Source organism: Myotis daubentonii, chromosome 1 (assembly GCF_963259705.1).
Source record: "Myotis daubentonii chromosome 1, mMyoDau2.1, whole genome shotgun sequence".
Classification (NCBI taxonomy): domain Eukaryota; kingdom Metazoa; phylum Chordata; class Mammalia; order Chiroptera; family Vespertilionidae; genus Myotis; species Myotis daubentonii.
Window position 1 is genome coordinate 105,123,982 of NC_081840.1, and position 24,989 is coordinate 105,148,970.

The 24,989-nt window shown below is 43.2% G+C and overlaps 1 protein-coding gene across 20 annotated transcripts in view; it reads left to right on the forward strand.

The window, feature by feature from the left end:
• The first annotated feature begins 206 nt into the window (after positions 1–206).
• The window catches only part of CREM (cAMP responsive element modulator), a 98,659-nt gene continuing 73,876 nt past the window's right edge, over positions 207–24,989 (forward strand). For 2 of the 20 annotated variants that reach the window (XM_059656040.1, XM_059656046.1), the window contains exons 1-2: positions 239–495; positions 15,076–15,176. In XM_059656040.1, the coding sequence (XP_059512023.1) occupies positions 15,133–15,176 (44 nt within the window). In that variant the 5' untranslated portion in view covers positions 239–495; positions 15,076–15,132. Of the gene's footprint in view, positions 496–7,528; positions 7,588–15,075; positions 15,177–24,989 lie in introns of those variants that run through there. The other 18 variants (XM_059656049.1, XM_059656053.1, XM_059656071.1 and 15 more) reach the window with 16 other exon arrangements.

The following is a 24,989-nucleotide window of genomic DNA, read 5'->3' on the forward strand; positions in this document are numbered from 1 at the left end:
CTTTGGCCCCGCCCGCGACTCGGTCTTTCTCCTCAGTCCCCCACTGGTCTCTCTCCTTGCTCCGCCCCCTGGCCAGGTCCTCCTCCCCCCTGAGGCCCCGCCCCCTGACCGCTCCTCCTCGCCAGCCTGAGGCTCCGCCCTTTGGCCCTTCTCCCCTACCCCCGTTCCATTTAATTGTTGGATTGTCAGCGCCGCACTCCCGCAAGCGGCCGGCAGGTGGCGGAGTTCGAGCTTGGATTTTTCCGCCAGGCGTCCCCCAGGAGGCGGTCGCGGAGCTGGGCAGGGTAGGGCGGGGCGCGCGCGCGCGCGCGGACGCAGTTCGTGCGGCTGCCGCGCTACTTTAGGTCGGGATCAGTGGGGAGGCCGCGGCTGCCGCATCAGAGCTGACGTGGACGACGTGGGGCCGCCGCCGGCGCCGCGTTGCTGGTTTGCGGTCCCCACCTCCTCGCGTCCGTAAGCAGTGACGAGGCCGCTACGTAAATCCCTTCGCGGTGGGTAAGTGGCGCGCTGGTCCGGACTAGAGACCCAGGAGCTGGGATGCGGCGCAGGAGGCGGAGGCAGAAGGGAGGAGGCGGGGCCGAGCCCAGGCTGGGGCAGCGGGTGCGGGGCAGCGGGCTTTCCGGGCTCTTCGGGAGGCCTCCCCGCCGGCCCCGCTTCCGGCCCCGGTCCACTGCCTTCGTCCGCTGCCCTCGTCCGCTCTCGTTCGCCTCTGCGTTGGCGGTACAGCGGCCCGGAGCGTGGGGCTGCTCGCCTGCGCTCAGCCTGACCTCTTTGAACTTGGTACACGTTGGAAAAGTCTTTCTGGAAAAGCCTTCTTGCTCTGAGCGGTCCTCACTCTGAAAAGAAAGAGGAAGCAAGAAGTCAGGACGATGGTTTTATTTGTCACAGCTGACCATGAGTAGCACCCGTGTCCCTGTTTTATGTGCTCAGTTGGGATATAAATTAACGTTAACCCGTTTTTTCACCGAAACGTGAATCTGAGGGACATCGCTTTTGACTCATTTTGAGCCCCAGACATGATCTGATGAGATAATGCGAAGAAAGCAAATCCGCCTTAAATCGCGGTTTTTCTTACTGTTTACTTTTGATTTTTGTCTTTTTATGGCCACCTAGTAAGGCTCCCAGAACATGCTGAACAGGAAATAAATTGTTAACATAGCTCTTTATTCTACTGCTATGTCCAGTCTACCGGAGCCCTGAATTTGAAATCACCTACCTGTTTCTGCACTGTCAGTTTCCGGCCAGAAATTCTGACTTACAGGATCAGCTTGAAAGTCTGACTAAAACTGAGAGCCTCCTCCAACACTGCGGTTTACCTACATGGCTTGCATAGAATTTCTTTTCTGCTTAATATGTGGGGCCTCGGAGAGTGCAGCCACCTTCCCATGACATAAATAAAAATCTAGGTGCACAGCGACAGAGGTGCAGTGTGAAAATTGTATTAGATTACGTTAATGACTCATGTTCTCTATTTTAGGTGCCACAGTTTTCTCTCAGTATTTATACTCTGTTTGGGTGACAAGCTGCTTTCCTTTCATAAGTCAGAGTAGTCTTTAAACCTTTGACTTAAAGTAACTTTTTTTTCTCTAAAGGAAGGCAATTACAAACAATGCATTTTGGCCAATGAACACTATGTATTAAAAACTAATGTTTACGGAACTAGTACTTACTGATCCAAACATAACTTTTAAAGAGATATTTAAGTGGATGTGATCCTGGATGAGTAAACACTGAAGGCATTGTCATAGAAAGTGTTGATTATTACTGAAAACATTTTTGGTGAATTTGTAAATAGATCAATGTTAAGCATATGTTTTCCCAGTGACTTTCTGGTCAACCTGGAATTGTTTTGGTGAGTGTGAAGCTGTAATTACACTGTTTTGTGTACATATTTTTGTAAGAGTATATGAATAAATTTTTATTGGATGTGGAAACTCCGAGGAGCTATTTAATCGTTTTGTTTTTGCATTGTCCTGGAAAGGTAATGAAATTTGCATCTGATGAATTTAACAAACTCCAGACTCCATAAATTACTCTAGTTTCCTACTGAGACAAGTCATTCCATGATTAAAATATGAGATATTGTTTAGAGTGGTGGCTATTTCATAGAAAGTAGGGAAGAGTTCAGATTATTAACATCTATGTATAAGGAATCCTGACTAAATCTTTACCAGTGTACACATGTATTTCTGATTGTGACTGTTTTCCCCATCTTGATATTTTCTGCAAGTAAGTACACTCAAACCTCAGTTCTCAAAGGTCTCACACCTGAAACAGTTCGATTCTTGACCAAGTTGTACATGAAAAAATGCCAGGTTAACTTTGGTTCTTGACCTAACAACCCTTTCATGCTGATGTATTAGCATGACAAAAAATGTCTCTCGGGCCACAAAGGAGAGAATGTGCTACTATGAGGCAGTAAACAGCTAAATCTTGCCTGGTTAACATCTCAGGAAATTGTGCTGTGAACTTTTTTTTTTTGCTTTTATTTCTGGTGAAATGGATGATTAGCACAATTTTAAAACATAAAGAGGACATCAAGAGTGTTAATGTTGCTAAGGGTGTGAAAGAAACGATAACAATGATCACAGGCAATTGAAGAGGTAGAACAACTATTGGTGATTTGGATAAACCAAAAGCAGTTAGCTGGTGTCAGCTTTTCTGAGTCAATGATACATAAAAAAGTGAAGATGCTATATCTGACTTCCTGAAAGACCCCTAGACCCAGTGCAGAAAGTGATTTGGTTAAGGCTAGTAGGGGTAGTCTGATAAATTTAAGAAAGTAAGTATTTGTTTATAGACTGAACTGTACATTAGACCTGTACTGTATATAAGAAAGGTTAAAAACAATCATTTAGGGGTCTGGAATGAATTAATTCAATTTACATTATTTCTAATGGGGAAACGATTATTTGGTTTTTGAACAAATTGCTTCTTGAATAGCCTCCCAGAGGGATTAAGTTTGAAAATCGAGTCTCTACTGTATTGGGCCTGAAAATTAAGGCATGTTTATTGCTGAAGTGGGTAAAAAAGCACTCAAATGCCCTGTTCCATTTAGATAGACTTAAAAACATAAACAAAAAACCTGAACAATGCAAACACTTAACACCTGAACCATTGATATTTGACATTAAGGAAATAAGCCTGAAATGTTGCCTTCTGTTAAGTATTTATACTTTATTGAACTGATGGATTCCATATATAAAAGTCAACTTTGAGAAGAGTTATTATTGTGCACTGAATGTTATTTCAATATTTTTAATACAAATATATAGATTATGAAAATGTAGATTTCAGGGTAAGTGTTTCTCACTCGTTTCACGTAGGTAGATATAAACATTTAAAATCATTTTGTGCCGAAACCGGTTTGGCTCAGTGGATAGAGCGTCAGCCTGCGGACTGAGAGGTCCCGGGTTCGATTCCGGTCAAGGGCATGTACCTGGGTTGCGGGCACATCCCCGGTGGGGGATGTGCAAGAGGCAGCTGATCGATGTTTCTCTCTCATTGATGTTTCTAATTCTCTCTATCTCTCTCCCTTCCTCTCTGTGAAAAATCAATAAAATATATTTAAAAAAAAATAAAATAAAATCATTTTGTTAACACATTTCGTACTGCTCAGGAGTTTTCTTGTGTTTTGCGCGCCATCTGTTAAGGACCTCTCAGGAGTGTTCTCGTTTTTTCACGCCCATGGAAAAAGGAGCTAATCTAGATACTTATGTAAATTTTGTTTGGTCCCTCTTCATAGAGGAAAATGTTTTACACAGTACCATACGTTAAAAAAGTACTAGGAACTTTAATTGTTTGTTTTTGTAAATAAAAATGTTATAATTATTGAAAAACAACACCTAAAGTGCATTATGATGATTTAAATAACGTGCAGTTTGCCCCAAAATGTGCGGTCCCTGGCGTATGTCTTAGAGATTTCTATGCGGTATGCAATGTGTTAATTTCCTTTTAAAGAATACATAAGGTATTTAAAATACTTTTACCATAGGAACTTCTCAATAAACAGTGCTGTTAAAAGTAAACACTTTAACTTCATGGGTTTTCTTTCTTTCTTTCTTTCTTTATTAAAATACATTTTATTGATTTTTTACAGAGAGGAAGGGAGAGAGACAGAAGCATCGATGAGAGAGAAACACCGATCAGCTGCCTCCTGCACATCTCCTACTGGGGATGTCCCCGCAACCCAGGTACATGCCCTTGACCAGAATCGAACCTGGGACCTTTCAGTCCGCAGGCCGACACTTAGCCAAACCGGTTTTGGCCGGCCTTCCTTCCTTCCTTCCTTTCTTTTTTTTAATGCTCTCGGATATCCGATAGAGAATTAGGGAAAATGAGGAGGAAAACCTAAGGATAACATTAGTGGGAATTTATATTGATATTATTCATGAAGACTCCTTGAGTCTTATTGGTACAATTCAGTTATAGCAAAGTTTAAAAATAAAATATTTGGCACATCTCTTCACTGGCCTTCCTAAGAGTGTTGGAGGAAATTACTGGCAAGGTGTAAGTGAAACAATTTTGAGGTAAAGCATCGGCTAGGAAGTTATATGGGAGTTTTGCTTAAAGAATGTTTAAATAAACTGTCTCCCTAGTGATGGATGATGCTTGTCTCCAAGGAAATCTTACTAGCAACTCTTTTGTGAGGTTCTTTTGAAGCCTGCCAGTTCTCCTAAAATAGGAAGCATTGTTATACATATTTTTCTGAACAATGTACAACCAGACAAATTAATTGTTAAAATAAAATCCTGTGAAATTTTGACAGTGGGCTAATGTGATTTTAATATTTTACTTTGAGATTTTCACAAACTCAAGTTTCTTCAGTTATCTTAGTGAAGCTTTTTTTTTTTTTCAACTCAGTAGACTTAAAATTAGACCATCCTAACTCACAATGTCAATTATCATAGTTCTGTTCATAATCTCAAACAACCGCATTTTTTTCCCCATTGAGTGCGTGAAAATGTTTTTTGTTTTTTTTTTAAATCCTCACCTGAGGATTTTTTTTTCATTGATTTTCAGACAGAGTATAATGGAGGAAGGGGTGGGGGGGGGGAGGAGAGAGAAACATTGACATGAGAGCGGTATCAATTGGTTGCCTCCTGCACCCACCTGACTTAGGATGGGATCTAACTCACAACGGAGGTATGTGTCCTTGACTAGGAATCAAACCTGTGACCCTTGGGTCCTCGGACCGATGCTCTAACCACTGAACAACTGGCTAGAGCTGTTTTGTTTTGGCTTGGGTTTTTTTTGTTGATAAATGTTTTAAGCAGGATTTTTTATGGTAGCCTTGGTTATGATGAAAGCTTCTGTTTCTGCAAAGATATAGTTTATTGGGGCAACTATATCTTGCATAAAGACCAGTGTTACTTATATAGATGCCTGTTAATGTAAAAAAACCCAAACCTGTAAGGAATTTTTGTGAGTTTATTTGAGCCAAACTGTCAACAATTGCCTGGAAGCAGAATCTCAATTTATTGAGATAGTGCTCTGGAGAATGGCAGTTGGGTTACATGAAATCCATTGGTAATAGATCAGGGAGGCGGGAGAAAGCTAAGTGGGGAAACTCTGGGATTGGATAAAAAGTAAAATGATAGACACATATTTCTTTTACTAGGTGGGTTCAGGATAGCTAACAGTCAACAATTAACATGGTAACTAATAGTGAGGGAATTTGTGGTCTGCACACTGGTGCCATTTGTTGTACCCTGAGGAGTCCAGAAAAAGGAAGTTACAAGTTACCCTAACATTCCACAGGTATGTTATCTTAGATGCAGCAAGACAGTAGGCTCAGTAAAGATTGAAGTTGATCTTTGTCAGGGAATATACTAGCCTAGGACATGACTACCACTAAAAACTGCTTTTTAATTAAAAGGTTTCAATTTCAGACCATCCTTTGTGATTACCTTAGGTCTCTTGAGTTTGCAAGGCCATTATGCAGGCCTTCCCTGAGTTAGTCAGGTTAGCATGTGGCCCTTTTTCATCCACATGCTATTCTTAAAATTGCTGGAGGAGTTACATTTAACTTATTTAGGCATGTTTTTGCATTTAGAAAGATACTGGTATTGTTCAAATACACAAGATAGGACCAATCTAGGAAGTATAACAACATTGTAATTAGTTTCTGAACTTGAAGGTAACTCAAGTATCTTATCTACTCTTTCCCAGCTTTACTGGTTAGTAGTCATTACAGTGGTACGTAATGTATAGACAAATGTTTTGAAATGTACTTAAAATGCAGTAATGAAGCATGCCATTGAAACATAAAACTCTACAACGACTCTAGTCCAGCAAATATCTCTCCCAAGAGATTTTACATTTTATTGCCCTTCATCAAGTTAGTAGTAGTGGTGGGGGTAGTGTTGTTGGGGGTGTAGACCAGGATTATTTGAATTTATTTACTTTAAAAAATATGTTTTTATTGATTTTAGAGAGGAAAAGAAAGGGAGAGAGAGAAATACATCAATGATGAGAATCACGAATCAGCTGCCGACCACACATCCCTATTGGGGATTGAGCCTACAACCTAGGCATGTGTCCTAATCAGGAATTAAACTGTGACCTCCTGGTTTATAGGTTGACACTCAACCACTGAACTACACAGGCTGGGCTGAATTTATTTTTCATTTTCTCCTTTAGCTGCCCATTCTGGTATTGTTTGTGAAAAAGCCAAAAGCAGGAACCAAGTGGGGAATGGATTGAAAAGAAAGATGCTTGAATAGTTAATCCTTTGGTGATTTTAGTAGAGTTAAGATTTCTTGTATAGTAGGTATCTGAAGCAATTAAGTTGGAGTGTCCCTAAATCTATACTAGAAAGCTGCCCAATTTTATGTATGATTCATGTCCAAAATATTAAGGACATTGTTTACAAGTGTTTTAAGTAACTGTTTACAACCATTGGCTACCTCTATTCTTACACAAAAGTATAGATCACTTGACAGTCATGCTAATTTTGCTTCACAAAGATTACAAACTTTAAAACTGCTGTAATTTCCTTCTACTACAGTCTCCCTTTGTTTTTCTTATGTTCATCACCTTGCTTGAAATGCATAATAACCATAGGCTCATCCCTGTCAATTTCAAATACACACACTTTGGAATTATTTGTCTTCTAGCTAGCCCTGCTTCTTCCAACGTTCTATTCTACTTAGTTGAGAAGGACCAACTTTACAATATGAGCTTCATATTCTTCTTCCTTGATCTTTTAAACCTTACTTGCTATTTTTCTTTTTTTAAATATATTTTTTATTGATTTTTTACAGAGAGGAAGGGAGAGGGACAGAGAGTTAGAAACATTGATGAGAGAGAGAGACATCAATCAGCTGCCTCCTGCACACTCCCCACTGGGGATATGCCCACAACCAAGGTAATGCCCTTGACCGGAATCGAACCTGGGACCATTGAGTCCGCAGGCCGACGCTCTATCCACTGAGCCAAACCGGCTAGGGCTTGCTATTTTTCTTAAGTCATAGTTAACCTATGAAGATCTACTTTTCCAAAGAACTAAAATCTTCCTTCATTCCAGAACCAAAGAAACAGATTGTGCATTTCTGCGTTCTCTTCCTCTTTCTGCTTCCATAAGAGGTCTCCTGACTTTTATTCCACATTCTTTTTAATTTGACTATGGTAATTGCAATGGTGGATTGTTTTTTTTAACTTTTTTGCAAAAAACTATTTCAATGTGTAATTAGCAATTTCCATTTTTTGGTTTTGAAAGTGGAGCAAGAACTTATATATATACTAGAGGCCCAGTGCACAAAAATTTGTGCACTGGGGGGGGGTGTCCCTCAGCCCAGCCTGTGCCCTCTCGAAGTCTGTGACCCCTCGGGAGATAACGACCTGCTGGCTTAGGCCTGCTCCCGGGTGGCAGAGGGCAGGCCCAATCCCTAGGTGCAGCCCCTGGTCGGGCTCAGAGCAGGGACGATTGGGGAGTTGGGGCGCCGCCCCGTCATGCACAGAGCAGGGCAGATTGGGAGGTTGTGATGCCACCCTCAGTCACGCTCAGGGTAGGGCCAATTGGGGGGTTGGGGCACCGTCCCCTGTCACACTCAAGGCAGGGTTGATGGGGAGGTTGTGGCGCCACCCCCTGTCACGCACAGAACAGGGCCAATCGGGGTTGGGGCACCGCCCTCTATCACCCACAGAGCAGGGCCGATCAGGGGGTTGGGGTGCCGCCACTCTCATACTCAGGGCAGGGCCGATGGGGAGGTTATGGCTCTACCCCATCACACACAGAGCAGGGCCCGTGGGGGGGGGGGGGTTGGGGAACTCCCCCCTATCAGGCACAGAGCAGGGCTGCTCAGGGGGTTGGGGCCCCGCCCCCTGTCACACACAGCCGCAGGGCGATCAGGGGGTTTGGGCGCTGCCCCCTGTCACACTGATCCCGGTGCCGAGAGGCATATTACCCTTTTACTATATAGGGTAGAAGCCTGGTGCATGGGTGGGGCCGGCTGGTTTGCCCTGAAGGGTGTCCTGGATCAGGGCGGGGGTCCCCACTGGGGTGCCTGGCCAGTCTGGGTGAGGGGCTGAGGGCTGTTTTCAGGCTGGGAGTGACTGAAGTTCCCAACCGCTTTTTTTCTTTTTTTTTCTTTTTATTCTTGGCCAGCTTTGCCTTGAGGCTTGGCTCCAGCTCTTAGGCCTCCGGCTGAAAGTAGGTTTCTGGCCTTTGCTTACAATGTTGCGAATCTGCTGGCTGAAGTCTGGCGGTATTTGTTACAATGTTTCTTAAACTGCCCGCTCAGAGGCCTGCAGCCACAGGCGGGGAATGTTGGTTTCCTCCAACGATCCTCCGTCACTGAGGCAAGCAAGCCTCATGTTAGTTTCAAGCTGCCTGGCTGCCAGCGGCCATCTTGACTGACAGTTAATTTGCATATCTCGCTAATTAGCCAATGAAAAGGGTAGCGGTCGTACGCCAATTACCATGTTTCTCTTTTATTAGTGTAGATAGAGGCCTGGTGCATGGGTGGGGGCTGGCTGGTTTGCCCTGAAGGGTGTCCTGGATCAGGGTGGGGGTCCCGCTGGGGTGCCTGGCCAGCTTGGGTGAGGGGCTGATGGGTGTTTGCAGGCTGGTCACACCCCTTTCAGGGTGAGGGTCCCCACTGCGGTGCCTGGGTGAGGGGTTGATGGCTGTTTGCAGGCTGGTCAAGCCCCCCTCCCCATGGGGACCCTCACCCCATGGAGGTTTGGCCAGCCTGGGTGAGGGGCTGAGGGCTGTTTTCAGGCTGGCCAAGCCCGCCGGCGACGGAAGCTCCCAGCCTCTCCTTTCTTTTTTTTTATATTCTGGGATTTATTTACCTTCTATAATTGAAACTTTGTTGCCATCACTGGAATGCAGAGCCAGCTCCTGCTCCCTCCAGCTCTGTGGCCATGGCCGGCTGAAAGCAGGTATCTGGAGTTTATTTATCTTCTATAATTGAAACTTTGCAGCCTTCAGTGGAGCTCAGAGCCAGCCAGGAAGCTTGGCTTCCTCCATCACTGGAGCAATCAAGCCTCCTGCTCACTTCAGCTCCATGGCAGCCGGCTGCCATCTTGGTTGGGTTAATTTGCATATAGTCGCTCTGATTAGCTGGTGGTTGTGGCTTTAGGCTAGCAAAGGTACGGTCAATTTGCATGTTTGCCTTTTATTAGATCAGATAATATCATTATTGTTTGTTTAATCATGTCTCTCCCTCATTAGATTGCAAGCTCCTGGAGAGCAGGGACATTTTATTATTTGTGTCTCTGATGCCAAGCACAAGGGCCTGATATGTCATGGGTGCCGAATATTCTTTTTTTTCTTTTTTTTTTTTTTTTAATCTTCACCCAAGGATATTTTTCCATTGATTTTTAAATAGAGTGGAAGACAGAGGGAAAGACAGAGAGAAATATCGATGTGAGAGAAACACATAGATTGGTTGCCTCCTGCATGTGCCCCAACGAGGGTCTGGGCCAGGGAGGAGCCTGCAACCCAGGTACGTGCCCTTGACTGGAATTGAACCTGGACCCTTCAGTCAGCGGGCTGATGCTCTATCCAGTGAGCCAAACCGGCGAGGGCCCTATTACTCTGTAATAAATAAGTGGTCCTTGCCACAATTTTTATGGAAGGTGAAATATCCCCATGTAAAATGTCAGCATAATAAAACAGCAACAATTGAATCTAAAACTCAAAATAAATGAATAAGAAATCTAATGAGAAAAATAAATTGGTGAATAAAATAGGATCAGAGGTATAGTTTAATCTGAAAGAGTGGCACCATGTTTGCATTTTGGTCATGTTGTAGGTAGCCTGGTTCAAACGCCCTACCATCTATTGTCCCTGTACTGGAGTAGGGGGTAGGTGTGGCAAAAATAACCATTGCTGTAGTGCCCTTAGTTAAGTGGGGCAACTCAGTTTCAGAATTGACTGGGATGGTATAACACCACCCTAGAGGGGACCACTCTGGAGGGAACTCTGAAGGTACTATGTCTGTGACTAAGCACTGCAGTAGCTGGATAGATGCCTAAAAGGTACTTATGGATGTGCACATTTGTCCTTTGCAACCCTAAAATAAGGGACCCCAGATATTCTTTTATCTTTTTTCTTTGCTAATTTTACTTCATTCAGCATCCCAAAGGCATATTTAAAAAATATATTAGTAAAAAATGGGTTTAATTGCTAGAGTGTTTAAAACAGCTTTTTTAATAGGTTGAAGGAGATTTTTAATTTTTGCATTAAAAAAATATTGGGGGTGGGGATTAATGGGGGCGGGGAGGGGACATATGTAATACTTTAAACAATAAAGACCTAAAAAAAAAAAATCCTTATTGTTGAGAGTTTTGCAGATGTCTCCTTTCCCCCCCACATTGTCCCCCTCCAGCCAGTTCCCACCCCAACCCCAGCCTTCAGTACCCTACTGTCTGTGTCCAGTAAGAGCTTTGGTTCATCTCTTTCTGCTCCCCCCCTTCCTTCCCTCTGAGATTCGTCAGTTTATTCCATGCTTCTATGCCTCTGATTCTATTTTATTCACCAGTTTATTTTGTTCATTAGCTTTCTTTCTTTCTTTCTTTCTTTTTTTAAATATATTTTATTGATTTTTCACAGAGAGGGAGAGAGATAGATAGTTAGAAACATCGATGGGAGAGAAACATTGATCAGCCGCCTCCTGCACATCTCCCACTGGGGATGTGCCCGCAACCCAGGTACATGCCCTTGACCGGAATCGAACCTGGGACCCCTCAGTCCGCAGGCCGACGCTCTATCCACTGAGCCAAACCAGTTTCGGCAACTTTCTTGTTCGTTTATTTTGATTTTTAGATCCAATTGTTGATATGTATTTGTTGCCATTTTATTGTTCATATTTTTTTCTCCTCCACTCCTCTTCCTCCTCCTCTTCTTCTGAAGGAATACCCTTCAACATTTCATATAATACTGGTTTGGGAGTGATGAACTACTTTAGCTTTTTCTTATTTGTGATGCTCTTTATCTGACCCACAATTCTAAGTGAGAGCTTTGCTGTGTAGAATAATCTTGGTTGTAGGTCCTTACTATTCATCACTGAATATTTACGGCCTGCAAAGTTTCTGTTGAGAAATCAGCTGACAGTCATATGGGTGCTCCCTTGTAGGTAACTAACTGCTTTTCTCTTGGTGCTTTTAAGATTCTCTCTTTGTCTTTAATCCTTGGCATTTTAATTATGATGTTTCTTGGTGTGGGCTTCTTTGAGATCCTTTTGTTGGGGCTCTCTGTGCTTCTTGGACTTGTAAGTCTACTTCTTTCAACAGGTTGGGGAAGTTTTCTGTCATTTCTTCATATATATATTTTCAATATCTTGCTCTCTCTTTTCTCCTTCTGGCAACCCCATAATTCAAATGTTAGTATGCTTGAAGTTGTCGCAGAGGCTCCTTACACTATCTTCATATTTTTGGATTCTTTTTTCTTTTTACTCTTCTGATTGGGTGTTTTTTGCTTCCTCATATTTCAAATTGTTGATTTGATTCTAGGAATCCTCTACTCTACTATTGAAACCATGTAAACTATTCTTTCAGTTATTGTATACTTCATTTCTGACTGGTCCTTTTTCATGTCTTTGACATTTTCACTAAGATCCTTGAAAGTCTCATTAAGATCCTTGGGTAACCATATAACTTGTTTTGAACTCTGTATCCAGTAGCTTGCTTCCATTTCTTTAATTTGTGACATGTTTCTTTGTCTCTGCACTTTGACTGCTTCCCTGTGTTTGTTTCTATGTATTAGGTAGAGCTGCTATGTCTTCTGGAGTTGGTGGAGTGGCCTGTAGGGCCCAGTGGCTCAGTCTCCCCAATCACCTGAGCTGGGCATTCCAGATGCACCCCAGTGTGGTCTGTGTGCACAGTCTTGTAGTTGAGCCTTGATTGCTGTTCATGTCACTGGGAGGAGTTGACCTTCAGGCCAATTGGCTGTTTGGAACAGCTGTGACTACAGTGGGAGAGCTGCTTTTCAGGAAATACCCCTATAGAGCAGGACTTGCTTCAGTGGGGTTTTGGTGCTCACTGAGTCTGCCCCTTGAATATGTCGCTTGTGGATGTGTAGAGTTGTACTCTGCTGTGGTCTGAAGCTGTCCACCAAGTGCACTGGCTCTGGGGCCACCAGGGAGATGCAAAGTTAGCCACTGCTTGGGGCCACCCAGCAGGAGCTACAGAGGGACTTGCAATTTGCTATTTGTATTGAGCTTGGAGTTGCCCAGGTGAATGACAAGGAGGCTGCTGGAATCCCTGGTGAAGCAAAGCAGGCTGGTGCTAGGGCTGGGTCTTGGGCCTTTTACTGATCAATTTGGGGCATGATGTCACTAGCTGTAGCTTGTTGGCAGATTTTAGCAAAGTCTGAAGCCTGACCCAGGACAGGCCATTCATATGGAAAAGCTGCTGCAAACAGCATGGGTGGGGCTGCAAATTGGATGGGGCAGGGACTCAGGGAATCCCCAAGGTGGAGCAAACAATGTGCTCCAGGCTGATGGAGCCTCAGATATGCCTGCCAGTCAGCCCTGTGGCGGTGGAGGTCAAAGCACAGGAACAATGACCCCTGTGAGCTCCCTGTTTGAGAGAAAACTGTCCCCAAGTTCCTGCCGCAATGCCACACAATCCAGTTCCTCCCTGTATGTTTCTGGGTCTCTTGGTGTTGGAGGTCAGAAGAAACCGGACTGTGGAAGTTTGAGTGCAGGACCTTTAAGAGGAACACCAAGGATTCCAGCAGCCTTCTTGTCACTCAGCCACAATCCCCACTGGTTTTTACAGCCTGCAGTTTCGGGGACTTCTCTTCCCAGCTCTGGAACCTTGGGCTGGTGGGCTGGTGGGCTGGTGTGCAACTGGGACCCCTTGCTTCTCATGGGCGGCATCTGCCCCAGAGATAGCCCTTCTGATGAAAAAAAACAACACATATGAGTATTGGACTAACCCAGTGGTCGGCAAACTCATTAGTCAACAGAGCCAAATATCAACAGTCCAATGATTGAAATTTCTTTTGAGAGCCAAATTTTTTAAACTTAAACTATATAGGTAGGTACATTGTTATTAACTTAATTAGAGTATTCCTAAACTGGCCTTTGCTAAAAATGCCCTCAGTCTGCGAGGTCGACCTCAGCGAACGTACCCTCACTTCTTCTAACGCCACTTCTTCAAAATAGACTTTCCCAGGCTGAAAACCGACTTCTGCGTATGGGCCACGAAGTTTCAGTCGCATTGTATGTGCGCGCCCATACGTGGTATTTTGTGGAAGAGCCACACTCAAGGGGCCAAAGAGTCGCATGTGGCTTGCAAGCCGCGATTTGCCGACCACTGGACTAGCCCATTCCGGCTTCCACCCCTCCTACCAGTCTCAATGTGTTTCTTCTTTACTTAATCTAGTTGTAGGACTTCCATTCAGCCAGCTTTCAGGCAGTTCTGAATGATGGTTTTTCTGTATTTTAGTTGTAATTTTGATGTGGTTGTAAAGGCGGCAAGTATAGGCATTTACCTATGCCGCTATCTTGCTTCCTCTCGACGGAGATTTTAAATAAACGTTAATATTTTGTTTGGAATTAAAATTCTTTGCCAAAACCCAGTTTCAGATTTAAGGTAAATGTAAAATGGTTGACAAATTTGTTGCAGTGAAGTGAAATTTAAGGAAATGATTTGTCCTGGCTGTATAGCTCATTTGGTTAGAGTGTTGTCCCAATACACCAAGATTGTAGGTTCGATTCCTGGTTAGGACACATACAAGAATGAACCAATGAATGCATAAATAAGTGGAACAACAAATTGATGTTTCTCTTTCTCTCTCTCCCTCTCTTACCCATCCTCCCTCCCTTTGTCTCTCCCTCTCTCACACCCTTCCTCTTTCTCTTTCTAAAAAATCAATAAAGGAAAAAAAGAAAATGATTTATTCAGTTTATTAAGTGATTATTACCATTTAAACATAGCCCTGGCCAGTTTTCTCAGTGGTTAGAGCATTGGCCTGCGGACTGAAGGGTCTCAGGTTGGATTCCTGTTGCAGGTTCAATCTCCAGCCCTGGTCATGGTGAGTTCAGTAGGCAACCAGTTGATGTGCCTCTCTCATATCAGTATTTCTCTCTCTATCTCTATCTCTATCTCTATCTCTATCTCTATCTCTATCTCTATCTCTATCTCTATCTCTATCTCTATCTCTCTCTATCTCTATGTCTATCTCTATGTCTGTCTCTATCTCTATCTCTATCTCTCCCCCTTCTCCCTCCTTTCCACTCTCTCTTTAAAGATTATTGGAAAATAGATCCTTGGGTGAGGATTGAAAAAGTAAAAAATAAATAAAAATAGAGCTGATACTTATGAGTAGTGCATAGTATATATTAAGTAATTAGACAGCACTACTTTCTGTTCAGTAGAAAAGAATCTGAGAAATAGCACATGATTTAAGGATTTTGAAATTTTTTCCTAAGAAGATCATAAAATTAAATAGAGTTAAAGTTGAAAAAAATATAGACTTGTTTTCAGCTTTCTATACTGTTTTTTTTTCTTCAATTTTTCAGAAATTAGGGTATTTTTCTGGTGTAGTTTTGAGAGGTTTTAATTTTTTAAAAATTAAATGTTATGATCTCCCAATTCAACATTATAATTTCACTGCAGGATACATAAAGAAGAAAACCGAGAAGGAGCAAAGCATTTATTACAAATGTCTTAATAATGAACAAATGTGGCAGGAAAAAATATATTAAGACAAATCTAAGGTAGGTGGATATACATATGTTTGTTTTGAAAATATTACTTAGTGAGTTTAAAATTAAAATGGATAAGTTTATGTACTTAAGTATACATACATAAGTGTATGTGTATATGTATTATAATTATAATAAGATATAACCGTATGCACCCATATTATTCAGCCATTCAATTAAGGAATTCATCTTCAACTGTGTACTTTATTGGATTCTGTAGGGAGTAAGTGGATATGCACATTTAGCTTATTCTAAAAGCTGGCCTTTTCAGTTAGGAAGGAGACCATCTATAAGAATGTGGACAGAGTTTTCCTTTTCCTCCCTCCTTGCCCAAGTCTCTACCAATATTTTACAGAAACCCAAATAGAATTTTTCAACTTTTCTTTTGGTTACTTTCAGAGACATTTTGGTTCATCAGTTGGATCTAGCTTTAAAAAGAAAATAAATTTTCTATTACTTTTTTTTGTAAAACGATTTAGAAATAGAGAATAGAGACAACTTTACTTATTATTATTATTACTTTTTAATCCTCACCCCAGGATATTTTCTTCATTGATTTTTAGAGAGAGTGGAAGGGAAGGAGATTGGGGGGTGGGAGAGAGAGAAACATAGATATGAGAGAGACACATCAATTGGTTGCCTCCTGTATGTGCCCTTACTGGCGTGAACTGGCAACAGAGGTTTGTGCCCTTGCCCTGGAATTGAACCCACAACCCTTTGGTCTGCAGGCTGACGCTCTAACCACTGAGAAAACTGGCCAGGGCTAGAAACAACTTAATTTTTCTTTTCCAGCTGGGTTTTGTTTTTAAAAGAGCTGAAAATTTTTTTACCAGGGAAGGGCTCTGCAGTGTAATTTGTCTTTCCAAAGTTAAATACAACTAAGATTTTGGAAGTTTATTAGTTAATTGTACATTTTAATTATAACTAGAAACTGCCTTTGACTTATTTTCATTCAGATATTTTTGGCCTGTTTCCTTTTCCTTTCTTTGTTCCTATCTTCTCTTTTAAGAACACTTTCCTAGGTACCTATGATAGCATTTTTTTAAAATGCTTTTCCTTTTCTTCTCATTTTGTCTCATTTTATCTTGGCATTTCTATAATTGTAAAGTTAGTTTTATGAATATATTCCTTTGTATTTATTTCTTGAGAGTTTGTTACTGGTTGTCTACCTATTGTTTATGTTGTACTGAATGAACAGTACAATTCTGTTGTACTTTGGTGTTTGGGGGAGTAATTGCAGTATGATGTAGATGTTCTATTAATGTCCTAGAAAAGAACAGAGTCAGCAAATAAATACAGTTCTACCCCGCCACCCCCTGAAATAAAGTAGTTAATCTGAGATGTCTTTGAAAAATGTGCTAATGGTTGAATCCTATTCATTTAAAACAATAGGTATGTTAATATTTCGTTAAACTGAGTTCCAGTATATTCAGAACATATTGAGATAAGGTTCACTTTTCTGTGAAAGAAAGTAGTTCGCTAAATAATAAAAAGAAGACTTCATGTGAAATATTTAATCTTTATAAGAAAAGACTATCGCTACTATTGTTAATCATAAGTTTAAATATTAATATACCTACTTTAGCAAATCCTTATCTGTTCTTTAGAATTGTGGAATGTTTGCCAGTATTTTGTTTGCTTTTAGTCTATAGTGCATAATGGACTTTTTTGTTTGTCTAGTTTATTATTGTTTCGTCTTATATGTTTTTATTTTTAGATATTCTGTAATTTATCTTTACTAATTGGTCTTTTCACTCTAATAAGAATTACTGTTTAAGATTAAATTATTGTATAATTAATTGATATATTATTCTATTAATTTTTTAGTACACTATGTTTAATATTTGATTGTGATGGAAAGTGAGATTTTGGAGGAAGCATTCTGTTTCTTCAATTTCACCATAAAATGTGTAGTGATCAATGCAAGAGTATAATGGATTTTTCTCTTATATTTAAAAATAAATACTGTTTGGACTAGCTGAGGCTGATTTAGTGTTATGTATACTTATTTACAGCAAGGTCTTACATAGTAGGTAAGCTCAGTGATTTGAGAGATAAAACTTAATAGTTGTAAAGAATGACAGAGTAAGCTTGCTAGGAATATAATAAAATTACTGCCCATTTTGGGTTGAAAACCATGAATTTAATAACTTTAATACTGTTTTATAATTTTATTCAGTATCATTCATCAGCCTTGGTGCAGGCATGGAGGAGGCAGAACTGATTTTGTCTTGAGTTGGCATTTACTAAACAGATACAACAAAAGGAAAAGGGATGAGGGAATTTAGGATATTGGAATAGTAGTTAAAATGAGAAACCATGGATTCTAAACTGAATAGGGTGGGATGTGAAGATAGGGCTAGGCTGTGGAGAAGGGAGAAAGTGGTCTGGAGATCTCAGTGTGGTTGAGTAACAGGAGTGGTAGGAGTTACTGAGGAAGGGTGTAAGGTGGGAGAATAGGACGTCAGAAATAATTTTTTCAGAGATGGAGCAGTTTTGAACACAGACAAGGTTCAGTGTATGGCCAGCCACTCAAGTAGATAGCTGAAGTGGAATGAGAAAGTCATTGAATTGAGGCATCAGGGTGAGAGGGATGGGTTCTTCCCTTTGTGTTGAACAACACACAGACTGGTGGAGAGGAAGGCTCTTGAGTCAGGTGCCAAAGTGTCCAATTATAGGATGGTACACCCAATTACTGTGAGCTTTGAGGGAACAAGGGATTTTACAAAGGAACAGAGGAGGAACAGCTGGGAAATAGTAGTGGGGATCAAAGAGGATGCCAAGTCTACATTCTGATCTTAATAAGGTGTGGGAAGATGAGCTGCTCTTAAGAAGGCTGTGGAGGCTTTGGGAGTTTCAGGTAGCACATTACAAAGGCATAGAAGGAAAATAGGAGGAGCAATTGTATTATGTGGGGAAAGGAATCATTAGCTATGAGAGTGAAGATGAAATAATGGGAGGGGCATATATCTTTCACATTGTCTGGAAAAATAGGAATGTAAGGTATTAATGGATGGAATTCTGGTATGGCTGCACAGGCCTGGCTTTTGGGGGAGGCCCGTGGTCTGTGATATATGGTCCTTAGAATGGACAGGAGCAATTGTGAGGAGCAGCCAACTCAATTGCTGGTCTAGTGTTGGAATAGGAGGGTATAGTTAACTAGTGGCCCGGTGCACAAAATTCGTGCACATTAAAAGGGGGATTAATTAGAGGAAACCCACACTAATAATAGACAAATATGTAAATTGACCATACCTCTGTGACACACCATCATCAATTAGGAGGGAATATGCAAATTACCGGGACAAAGATGGCGGCGGCCACAGATCTAGCCAGAGTGGATGGGAAGCTTGGGTCACCCCTGGCGATGGAGGAAGCCAAGTTTCATGCCCACCTGGGCTGGCTGCCGAAGGAGGGGCCTGTGGGCAGTGACCACGGAGCAGGCCAGAGCTAGCGGGAGCCTTGGGTCACCCAGGCCAGCCACGGAGGGAGGGACCTGCAAACAGCCCTCAGACCCTCACTCAGGTTGTCCAGGCCACCATTGGGGTGAGGGTCCCCGCTGGGGGCCGTGGCCAGTCTCCAAACAGCCATCAGCCCCTCACCAAGGCTGACCAAGCACCCCAGCAGAGACCCCCACCCTGAAGGGGGTGTGGCCAGCATGAAAATAGCCCTCAAACCCTCACCCACACTGGGCATGCCCCCATGGGGTGAGAGTCCCCGCTGGGGGGCATGGCCAGCCTGAAAACAGCCATCAGCCCCTCACCCAGGCTGGCCAGGTACCCCAGAGGGGACCCCCACCCCAATGGGGGTGTGGCCGGCCTGCAAACCACCACAGGCCCCTCGCCTAGGCTGCCCCGCCCCCCAAGGGCACCCCCACCCTGATCGGGAACACCCTTCAGGGCAAACCAGCCAGCCCCCACCCGTGCACCAGGCCTCTGTCTATACTAATAAAAGGGTAATATGCTAATTAAACTGGGAGACCTCCCAGGAGACCTTCTGGGCATTCTTCTGGACAAAGCCATGGTGGCAGGGCCGAGATAGAGGCGGTTAGGGGCCAAGAGGGGAGGGCAGTTTTGGGTGATCAGACCAGGATGGGATGGCAGTTGTGGGTGATCAGGCTGGTGGGGGGGGCAGATGGGGGCGAGCGGACTGGTGGGGGAGGGGCAGTTGGGGGCGAGCAGGCTGGCAGGCAGAGTGGTTAGGGGCAATCAGGCAGGCAGGCAGGTGAGTGGTTAGGAGCCAGCAGTCCCAGATTTCGAGAGGGATGTCCGACTGCCGGTTTAGGCCCGATCCTACATCACGCCTAAACAGGCAGTCGGATATCCCCCGAGGGGTCCCAGATTGGAGAGGGTGAAGGCCACCCTGAGGGACACCCCCCCCCCCGTGCACAAATTTCGTGCACCGGTCCACTAGTACTTTATTATTGCTATTTGCCCTTTCTCTCTAATAGAAGTGTCAGAGGTGAAAGAAAACTAGTAAAATGTATATGAAAATCTTCCTCCTGTCAGAGTCTGGGGTGGACCGTGGGGCCCAGAATCAAGTCCCCGCACACCCATGGCACCTCAAAATCATGTGAGACCAGGCCCAGCTGGCCCCCCCCATTGGGCGAGATCCAGACCCGTCTGGCCCCACCCTTGTCAAGCCCTGCCGGGCAGGGGGTGCAGCCTCAGGTCCCCCATCAAGCCCCACTGGGTGGGAGGGTGCAGCCTCAGGGCCCCTGTCAAGCCCTGCAGAGTGTGGGGGGGTGCAGCCTCAGGTCTCCCGGTGCACGCCAGGCAGGGGGTGTAGCCTCAGGTCCCTGGCCCACCACCAAGATGTGTGCCTTGAGGTCCCCTGGCCCAGGCCAGGGGGTGTGGCCTGAGGTCCCCTGTCAGGCCCCGCCAGGCAGGGGGTGCAGCCTCAGGTCCCCCAGCCCGGCACCAGGGCATGGTGCATAGCCTGAGTTCCCCCAGCCTGGGCCGGAGCAGGGGGCATGCATTGAGGTCCCCGTCAAGCCCTGCTGGCAGGAGGTGCAGCCTCAGGTTGCCCAGTCTGGGCCAGGGTGGGGGACACGCCTTGAGGTTCTCCATAAAGCTCCACAGGCAGGGCCGCAGCCTCAGGTCCCCCGTCAAGCCCCACCAGGTGGGGGATGTACCCTGAGGTTCCTTGTCAAGCCCCGCTGGGTGGGGGGCACAGCCTGAAGTCTCCTGTCAAGCCCTGCCAGGCGGAGGGGCGTGGCCTCAGGTCCCACGGCCTGGTGCCAGGGCAGGGGACATGGCCTGCGGTTCCCCAGCCTGGTGCCATGGTGGGGGGTGCTGCCTGAGGTCCCCTGTCAAGCCCCACCAGGCGGGGGTGCAGTCTCAGGTCCCTGCTGATTGCTCATTAAGGCTCATTACGGGAACTCAGCCTCCGCTGTGGGCGCAGCCATCTTGTGTTACAGAATCCCTGCCTCTGCTATGGGTGCAGCCATCTTGACCATTATGGTGTGATGATCAATTTGCATATTTCCTCTTTGTTAGATGAGATGATGCAAAGTGTAGCAAGAAGAATGAACTGATCTTCCATTCCTGCCTTTTTTCACTAGGAGGCTCAGGGCCTTGTGGCATCCTGATTTAGCTGATATTTAACTGTGGATTGTTGTTGTTTTTTTTGTGGTACTGACTCACATATAGATGCATGATTCTAGCTTTGGAGCTTAATGGACAGTGATGGTGTTGACTGAAAGAAAGAATAAAAGGGAAGGAAAGGTGTCTGAAAACTCTAGGTGTAGATGCTGAATAGGAGGGGTTGTGTATAAAAGGGATTTGGGAGTTAATCACCATACCGAATGTGTAGATTGAAAAAAGGAAAAGGGCAAAGGATTGAATTCTGGGTTGGACCTAGTAGAAAATGGGAACAATTAAGGTGATTGCATCAGATAAAAACACTTTAATGTGTAAAACATTTTAAAATATTACTAATTTATAAAGTCTTTCATTATATCTCTAAAAATGGGTCCTGATTAGGTTTACCTTTTAATCCTTTGCGGTCCAATTTTATTTTTGGAATTCAAACAGTTTGGTCCAGATTAATTGACAGGATTGAATGTTGAAGTTATCTGTCTCACTAGACCTCAGCTCGATGTTGGACCTGCTCCTAGTGCCTGGTCTGTCAAGTCAGCCTCCACGTTGGACCGAAAAGGGTTAAGCATTTTTTTTATGGGAATCATCCTGGATTCTGTTATATGTACTCCTTTTGCTTAAACTATACTAGGTATAGTTAAACGTTTCTTAATGACTCAGGATAGTTATTGTAAACTAGAGGCCCAGTGCACAAAATTCGTGCACGGATGTGGGGGTTGGTGTCCCTCAGCCGGGCTCGCGCCCTCAGGGGATGTCCGACTGCCAGTTTGTGGGAGATGACCGGCGGGGCACTCACCGGCCGGCCCTGCTCTCTGATCGCCACCGCTGGTTGCCTCCCTCTCGGGGGGCAGATGCTCAATGCCCAATGGGGGGCAGCTCCTGCATCGAGCATCTGCCCCCTGGTGCTCAATGTACATCATAGCAACGGTCGTTCTGCTGGTCATTCCACCATTCGGTCGATTTGCATATTAGGGTTTTATTATATAGGATATCACTTATTGAATTTAATTAATAAACCCTTAAATTGGTTGAGTTTAAAGAATTAGGCAATTTTACCCTGTATGGACCCAAATTGCCACAGTTGGAATTCTTGAAATGTTTATTATATTTTATAGTTTTTCCCCAGCAACCCCCATTGTCTTATATTGAGTATATTTATTAACCAGATAAATGAGGATTGTATTTGAAATAAAAATGAATGGCTTTGAAGTATGGACTGGAAGAGGTTCTCTTCATTCAGAAGTTTCAGAAGTTTTAGTGTGTGGATTTGGGCCATCTGTTTGGCTGGTAACCTTTGCTTATTTTCTGTTTATTTTTTCTTCCTTTTTTTTTTATTCTCACCCAAGGATATTTTTTCACTGATTTAAAAAATATATTTTTATTGATTTCAGAGAGGAAGGGAGAGGGAGCATGCCTCACACTGGGGATCGAGCCCATAACCTGGTTCATAGGTTGATGCTCAACCAACTGAGCCATGCAGACTGGGCTTCATTGATTTTTTTAGCAAAAGTGTAAGTGAGGGGGAGAGACAGAGAGAAACATCGATGTGAGAGAGACACATTGATTGGTTGCCTCCCACACAGGCCCCGATCAGGCCTGGGGATTGAGCATGCAACCTAGGTTGCCCTTGACCAGAATCGAACCCGGGACCCTTCAGCCCACAGTCTGACGCTCTATCCACTAACCCAAACCGGCTAGGGCTATTGTCTGTTTCTTGATTGAATTCTGTGTAAATATTAAGTAATTGAAACTTTATACAATATAGATTGGTTCCATAGATACTGAAGGACCTATAACAGGAGATATCTGAGTGAGGTGGATATTTTTTTTATTCAAGGCATTAAAAGCTATTCTTCACCTTGTTCCATCCAAACTTACCAGATCATCTTTTACTTATCCTCGTCCTCCTCTTCCTCCCCCTAAATCTAAATAGGCTACCCTGTCATCCAGATACTCTACCACAACCAGCTATAATGTTTTCTAAACATACTCTGAACTTTCCCTTCCTCTCAGTCCTTTCCTTTTCTACTTGATGAAAGAAATCCTTCTCATCCTTCAATATACAACTCATGGCCCCATCCTCAGGCAGACTAAATCTTTTCCTTCTAAATTTCCTAAATCATTTCATACATAACATCCTTCATACAATTTAAGAAGTTTGCTTATATTTATTACTGGTCTACCTGATAGAATTTACCAATAAACAAAATTTTCCTCAAATTTTAATGTACATCGGAATCTCTTTGATATAAAAAACTAGATCCTCAAAGTTTGTTTCAGTAGATTTGGGGTTGAGCCTGGGGATCTGCATTACTATTATTATTTTTAACAAGTATTGTGGTTAGTTCTGATCTAGGTTGTCCAAGTGTTATAGGCACATCTCACTGACACCAGAGAAGTGTTACCAGATAGGACAGCCCCAGAGTCAGTGGGAGAGGGCTGTCCCCAGCCTCCATCCTTGTCTTCTCATATATATAAATTTATACGAGAGACCTTGACGGTGTTGTGAAAAACCAATTTATTAATGCAATTAAAGCATGCACCTTTATTGAAAAAGCAAAGCAAGTAAACCTATACATCTGGCTTATGAAGCTCAGACAGGCTCTCTGCTAATCTGAAGAGCAAGTTGGGTTGGGGTCTGAGGTGTTATATACCCTTTTGTCTATAGGCCTCAAAATTCCTCTGCTGAATATTTTGGTAGAAATTAATTCTCAAGGTCTCCCCCCTCCCCTCTTTTTTTTTTTTTTACTTTGTTGTGGCCTTCCCAGTAATTATGAGAAACACCTGGCAACTTTATCTTGCCAGGTCTTGAGACTGCTGGCTTCTCTAAAACTGCCCTTTTTTCCTTTTCCTTTTACCCCTCTCTTTCTGCATTCTGTCATTAAGGTGATTTCTTTAACCATTTACTCTGTCTTCTTGGCTGGGAAGATAATGGCTTGTTAGTTACAAGCTGGCTGCAAATTGCCCACACTGTTTGGCCTGTTTTAACTTTCCTGTCTCAGTTTCCCTATCCCCCCTGCCCTGGAATCTTGTAACACAAGTACTGTATTTGCAAAACCAAGGATCAACTAGTCAGTGAATCCTTTCAGGGCATGGGTTGTAACTAACCCACTTTTGTATTTTCAGGCCTATCATGTAGGTGGTGCTAAATGAGTGTTCCTAAAATGAATTGAGTTTACTCTGGAAGGCCTTTCAGTAATGTCATGTTTAAGTTGAGACTCAAATTCTTGAGAACTTTTAATAAAGGTGTAAGAAATAGCATAAGACAGCATTTCTCAAGTTGTTTCCAAAATACTACTGCTAGGACATGCTTTGTAGAAAAGGGTTTTTAGCGGAAAATGCAACTCCAGCAGTCACCAACCTTTCGGACCTCACGGACCACCAGTTGGTGACCGCTGGATAGACTATAGCCCACAAGTTTGAGAAAGGAAGGCTTGGATTCAGGTAGGTAGTGGCTGTTGAAATGCAAAAGAAGGTATTAAGTGAAAGACTTTAACTGTAGAATCTGGCAACTAATTAAATCTGGCAAAAAGATCTGGACATTTTAATTCAAAGTTCTAAGTGGTCTGCATATATTTTGGATACATATTTTAACTTCTAAGATGGAAAAAAATCATATTATATTACTGACAATTAAAAAGATGTACAATAGCCCTAGCTGGTTTTGCTCAGTGGATAGAGCATCAGCCTGTGGACTGAAGGGTCTGGGGTTTGATTCTTGTCAAGGGCACATGTCCGGGTTATGAGCTTGAACCCCCAGTAGTGGGCGTGAAGGAGGCAGTTGATCAGTGATTCTCTCTCATCAATGATGTTTCTATCGCTCTCTCCCTTCCTCTCTGAAATCAATAAAAATATATTTAAAAGAAAGTTGTACAATAGCAGGGAATAAAAATTGAGTTTGTTTATTTTGTTTGCATTTTAACTTTTTATTAGGGTAAACTTTATTCTGGTAAGGCTTACCTTCTGTCTGGAAAGATTCCATGTAGAAATCATTAACTTAAATTGAAAACAATAATACAAAAGTTTTTCCTGGAAAAAAATTAGATTCTCTTTTTTAAGTAACTGGGGAGCTGCCGGACAGGTGGTCAATTCTGATTGATTTAATTTGAGAGGCTTGTTTATCAGAAACTACTTAGTGCTGACAAAGCTAGGTACACCTTTATATTATAACTAGAGGCCTGGTGCACGAAATTTGTGCACAGATAGGGTCCCTAGGCCTGGCCGG